This window comes from Felis catus, chromosome D1 (assembly GCF_018350175.1).
Source record: "Felis catus isolate Fca126 chromosome D1, F.catus_Fca126_mat1.0, whole genome shotgun sequence".
Classification (NCBI taxonomy): Eukaryota; Metazoa; Chordata; class Mammalia; order Carnivora; family Felidae; genus Felis; species Felis catus.
The window spans coordinates 115,096,504-115,102,503 of record NC_058377.1 but is presented as its reverse complement, the minus strand read 5'-3'; the positions used below and the strand labels follow the sequence as shown (position 1 = coordinate 115,102,503).

Genomic DNA, 6,000 nt, shown 5'->3' with positions numbered 1-6,000 from the left:
AGGGGGAGTGCTCACGCACAGCACTAGTTGTCAACACAGCCAACAGGAAGGGAGACACCTTGCAGGTGGAGAGTACTCCAGAACCCCAGCAAGAGGAAGCAAGATTTTCTCTTCCTGGGGCAACAGCTCAGCCAATAAGAAGCCACTATACTTCCAACTCTTGGTTTACTCGAATGGACTTTTAGTTTATAACAGCTCCCTCCCCCAACTCTTCCCTCCCTCTGTAAAAGAGCTCTCTTCCCTTCTGTTCCCAAGATGTGCCTCTGGTTTTCTTGTGGCTAGCTTGTCCTAGGTTGCAATGTTATTCCAGAATGAACCCATTTTGCTTGCAAAGTAACTGACGGTTTCATTTTTAGGGTTCACAAGGTAAACACATACATATACATTAAACACAGTTTTGAGGTGTAGTTCGCATATCACACAATTCAGCCATTTGGAGTGTGCAGTTCAGTAGATTTTAGTGAATTCACAGATGTGTGCAACCATCACCGCAATTTTAGAGTATTTCCATGGCCCTTTAAAGAAACCCAGTACCCGTTAGCAATCACCTCCCCCAGCCCCCTTCCCTTTCCCAGCCCGTGGTAACTATTAATCTTAATGTCTCCGTGAATTTGCCTATTCTGGACATTTCGTGTAAATGGATCATATAATATGCAATCTTCTGGGACTGGCTTCTTTCACTGAGCATAATGCTTTCCAGGTTCACCTTGTTCCTCGTTTAGGGCCGAGTGATTTCCCATGGTTGTACGGACAGACCACACTTTGGGTAGCCATCCACCAGTTCTGGGACCTCAGCTTGCTTGCCCCTCTGGCTACTGCGAATCATGTTGCCACGGACATCTGTGTCCTGTTCTGTATCTTCCCTTGGGCACACACCTAGTGTCACATGTAACTGCGCGGGAAGCTTCAAAGGAGCTGCCACTGTTCTTCAAAGCAAAGAGCTTCGGGGCCTTTTTTTTTTTTTTTTTTTTTTCCTTTTTTTCCTGCGGGGGCCCTCATCGTATTAACAATTTGAGCCAACCCAAACCAGCAAATCCACGGCATTGCGACCGCGGAGACCCCGTGAAAGAACCACCCGCCTGCCCGCGGACCCTGCGGACTAGAGCCCCGAGCGGCTGGCGGCACCTGGCCCCTCGCACGTCGGATAGAGGGTGGAGAGGCGCCCCAAAGGGACGCGGGTGCGACCACGCGACGGGAAGACGCTCCAAGGCAGCGCGGGCGAGGCTGCGGCGCGGCCAGGGCCGGCGCTCGGAAGGGCGAAGGGGTCGAGAGGCTCGGGGCCGGCCGCCGGGGCAGGAGGGTCTGGCGTTGCCCCTACGCGCCAGGACGCGGAGAGACGCCAGCTCACCCGGCCCGCGGGCTCCGGTTTCCTAGCAACGAGGCGGCATCCTTCCCAGCAAGCACTGCTTCTGACCCGCGGCGTCGGAGACTACGAGACCCAGCGTGCCCCGCGGCCCGGCCGCAGGGACTACAAGTCCCACAAGGCACCGCCCACCCTTTCCTAGCCGCCCCCAACCCCTGCTCTCCCAAGACCCCGCCGTGGGAGCGCCGCGACCCCTTCCCGGCGCTCCTCGCGCCGTGCGCAGCGCGCCCTCGCGGTGACCCGCTGTGCGTGGGGTCAAGGCGCGGGGCGGAGCGGCTGGGCTGGCGCCATGCGGAGGGGTGAGCGCAGAGGCGCGGGGGGACCGCGGCAGGGGTCCCCTGTGCCCGCGGGCAAGGCCTCGCTGGAGGAGCCGCCCGACGGCGCGACCGCAGGCCGAGCGAGCGGGCCGGGCGCGGGTCGCCGCAGCACGGAGTCCGAGGTCTACGACGACGGCACCAACACCTTTTTCTGGTGAGGGGCGGCGGTCGGCGGGGGGGCCCCGGGGGGCGCGAGGGTGATGGGCACGTCGTGCTGGGGTGGAGGGGCGCCTGCGAGACCCGCCCGGCCGCGGCTGGTCCCTCGCGGCGGTCCCGCCCGGCACCTGTGACCCCTGCCCCATATGCCGGGAGGCGTAGGCTCCAGAGTCATGTCGGAGAGGCTTTTCCTGTCCCAAATTCACCTGTGCCCGCTGTCATCTTGTTTCTTCGCAGCGCCTGCGTCGTGCGGAATCGGCTTCTCCCCCCCAGCGCGTAGCAGTAACGTTAGCGCGAGCACCTTCCCACGTGCCAGCAGTTGAGCGGCTGTTTGTCAAATGAGGGTTCTGTCTCTTTCCAGGGGCTTCTCGCGGAGCCTGCTCTTCGACCCCCGTACCGCTGTCTGCAAGCCAGGCCCCGGCGTCAGGCTGCCCGCAGTCTGCCTCAACGGGTGTTGGGGAGGGAGAGGCCCCCGGGAGCATTCCTGACCGCTCCCCCCGCCCGGAGCCTGTGTTGGAAGAGTTCACGCTCTTGCTTTATGCTGAATTGGGCACTTCTGTATGTGAGGTCCCAGGCGTGGCTCCTACGCCACATGGCTCTGTGACCTTGGACTAGCCCTTCACCTTCCCCAGCCTCCTTGCTGCTCTGTAAGAGAGAGAAACCCCGTGTACTAGACAGCATGCTTCTTGAGGGCTGGGGTTTGGTTTTCTTTGCTGGATGCTGAGTTCCTGTCAAGAAGACAGTGCCTGCATTTGAGGCCTGCGGTAGGCCCTGGGGGACAGAGGGAGGTAGATGTGGCCTCCAGCTGCAAAGGGAATGCCACGTGAAGGCAGCTCTTCAGAGAACCGAACTGTGGGATTGCCATGGAAGGTCTGGTTGGGGAATGCGGAGAGCCTGACGGGAGTAATTGGACGTTTCAGGGGAGGGTGCCGCCGCAGGGGCAGAAACCGAAGAGGAGGCGCGCGTGGGGCCGAATGGGTGTCGTGGTTTTTATCGGATTCAGGAGAGGTACAGGGTGGTGGTGGGTGTTGATAGGGCTGCAGCCCTGCATCTGGACGAAGTTGGTGTCTTCCCTGTGGGTGCTGGCAGCTGCCGTGCAGGGTTGGCTTTCAGCCATGCTTTGGGGACACGGTGCATTCAGGTGGCCTCGGAGCCCGTGGGAGCGAGACAGGGATGGCCTGCCTCATCCAGGGCGTTGTGGCCCCTGAGCTAGAGACCGGAGCACTCTTGGACCTGCTGGGCCTGCGGCATGCAGGCCAGGCCTCTCCACCAGCTGTGTCTGTGAGCACGCCCCTTCGGGCTGCAGGAGGGAGGGCTTCATCCTAGGACACGGCGGCTGTCCTTGTTTCCTGCTCGTGCACATATTTGGGGGCCCCAGCTGGGTGCCCGTTGCTGTTCTAGGGACTGCAGCAGAGAACCAAACAGGAAGCTTAGACTTTGGCATAAGCCTGGGGCCTCAGAATCACGAGATATACTGGCTGAAGGGGATGCACCAGCAGGAACCGGGGAGCACACGCCTCACCTCGTGCAGTGAAAGGCAGACGCCGACGACAGCCCTCGGGTCCTGTGCACAGAGGTGCTTGGTCAGTCGGGTACTGGACACACAGGTGCCTGCTATAGCCGAGTTTACCTATGAGGAGGGCTGCTGGGGGCCTGGAAGGCTTTCCAGGAGGAGGTGTGACAGGGCTGGCTAGCTTCAGGGGCCTGCCTCGTGGATCTCCTGGGTGGATGGCTCCTGCCTCCCCACCGCGGGTGTGAGGGGTGCTGTGCTCTGTGGTCCGTGCAGGCCCTTGCCGCGTCCCAGGCCCCCCCTCACCTGTATAGGGGAGGGAACTTCTCATTTCTCCTGGCAGGTAACCAGATGCCTGCTTGGTGAGAATTACTCATTCTTACCTGTAGAGCTTAGCCACTCGCCACCTTTTTAGTCTCTCCTCACTGACTTGATATGTTACGGTTTTGAAAACTTTTATTTTGTGTTTGAGAGAGTTTTAGTAACGAACGGTACAAAACCTGTAAAGACTAAAAGTTAGTATTTGTGGAAATGATTTTTTTGTTCCAGAATTACTCAAAGGAACTTTTGCAGGACTCCAAACCTTACTTTTAGGGTTTTCCCCAAAGATGCCCAGTGACGGTGCTGTGCACGGCCACGTAGGAGGACTCTGGAGTGTCTTTGTTATCCCTTGTCGGCCAGGGGCTGTGTTATTCGGTTCAGGGTTTGCCTGCGCCTTGGAGCTTGAGGCTGGCTTCCCGGAAACAAGGCCCAAGAGGGCGGGCGTGAGGACTGCCGGGGTCTGCGGTGGCAAGGACACCAAGTCTTCTACTGGTTGGGGTGGTCCTCTGGTGCAGAACATCCAGGGGGAAGCAGGACCGCAGACTCAGAGGAACGGCACAAAGATGTGTTAGCCCTCGTTTTCTAAAGATTATCTGGGAGCCACTTGGAGACTCGATGTCCTGGAGAGGTGCTACTGAACGCTGCCACCTGTGGATGGAAGGTGGGTGAATCGCCACCGGATTGGCACACTTCCTTACCAGCTCCTAAAGCAGGGAGGGGAGGGACGGTTGTGACGTTGTGGGAGTGCTTGCTGTGTGCTTGTGTCTTGTAACACTGGGCCTCGGGTGAGCACTCTCGGCGACCCCGGGACTCTTGTCCACAGCGTCCGATAGTAGCAGCAAGAGTGTGCAGGGGTGATCTCGGTGCCCCAGGTTCTGGAAAACGCCTTTCTCAGTCATTGTGGGGTCGGGGTTTGCCAGCTCTGCCCGGCTCTGGAAAGCTTGACTCTGCAGCGGATTCCTCTTTGGTCATGTTGATCAGCAGCCGGGGAGGGTCAGTGTCATGGCCGCAGGCACTTCTGGCACACTTGGGGCAGGCCCTCTGGTCTTGGCCTTTCCTGGCCGAGGCTGCCTTGTGCTCTCAGTGTGCCAGCCACACCTTCATGTTTTCTCTAATTGGTTTGGCGGGCCTGCCTTCCTGCCCACTTGGCACAATGAGCGTGGTCATCTCGAGAGAGGGACTGACAGCTGGGTATTTTCCACTCATCGTGGCAGGGAGCCAGCTGTCCTCACGCCCTCGCCCTTGCTGAGTGACTGGAGAGTCACGGGATTTACGGCCGCTCAGAGCTCCCTGAGTTCTCTATTAGCCGCTAACCCAGAGGATGTGCTGGTCTTCCCAGCACTAGGGAGGTGGGACAGGGGGCGTCTGGGAGGGACAGGAGGTCTCCCCGAGTGTTCCACACGTGGAAATGGTGCTCTGAAAGACGAAGAAAGCTGCTTAAGACCGCAAGTCTACTGAGTGGCAAAGCTGATGACCAAAATCCGTATTTTCCCACTGTGCCCCATTGCCTCTCCAAGGAAAACTGTAAGTCAGAGCAGGAAACGTGGACTTCACAGGGAAAAATGGGAGGAAAGCACAGGCCGTGGATTGAGCGGTGGTCTGAAAGAATTCTCGGCATTCTGTCTCCTGGGCGCCGACCTGGCATTTCCCTTTACCACTGCCGGCTGCCTGTAGTGACTGCTGTGTCAGGGATCGAGTCCTGACCATGCAAACCCCACTTCGTCTTCCTGACAGCAGGTGGTCTGCACCTACGTTTCTGCCTTCATCCAGAGTGCCTCTGTATCTATCTGTGACTTTGGGTTTTGTGTCTAGATTCCACACGTAGGAGAGATCACGTGGTGTTTGTCTTTCTCTGACTGATCTCAGCACGATGCCCTCGAGGGCCACCTGTGTTGCCGATGGCAAGACTTCATTCCTGGGTGTGGCTGGGTAACATTCCTTTCCGTCCAGTCGGTGGGCACTTGGGCTGTTTGAGTAAGGCAGCAGTTCCCTAGGGGAGCGTGTGTCTTTCCAGCTTGGCGTCTTGTTCCCTCCAGTCCCCAGTGGTGGGATGAGTGAGTCTTACGGCAACTTTATTCTCGTTCCTCGAGGAACCTCCATACTGTTTGCAGAGGCTGCACCAGTTCGCACCTCCGGCAGCTCATGGGGTCCCCTCCTCCTCCTCCTCCTCTCCGACACTGGTGGTTTGTCTTTTTGACGCTAGTCATTCCCACAGGTGTCAGGTGACAGCTCGCTGGTTTTGATTTGCATTTCCCCCGATAATGAGTGTCGTCGAGCACCTTTCCACGTGTCTGTTGGCCGTTGTGTCTTTGGAAAAGCATCTGCTCAGGTCC

The 6,000-nt window shown here is 58.4% G+C and overlaps 1 protein-coding gene across 1 annotated transcript in view; it reads left to right on the top strand.

Annotated features, from left to right (window-relative positions):
- The first annotated feature begins 1,498 nt into the window (after positions 1-1,498).
- PTDSS2 (phosphatidylserine synthase 2) overlaps positions 1,499-6,000 on the top strand; it is a 21,102-nt gene continuing 16,600 nt past the window's right edge. Inside the window, exon 1 of the mRNA XM_023240234.2 lies at positions 1,499-1,834. Coding sequence (XP_023096002.1) covers positions 1,653-1,834 — 182 coding nt within the window. The 5' untranslated portion in view covers positions 1,499-1,652. The remainder of the gene's footprint in view (positions 1,835-6,000) is intronic.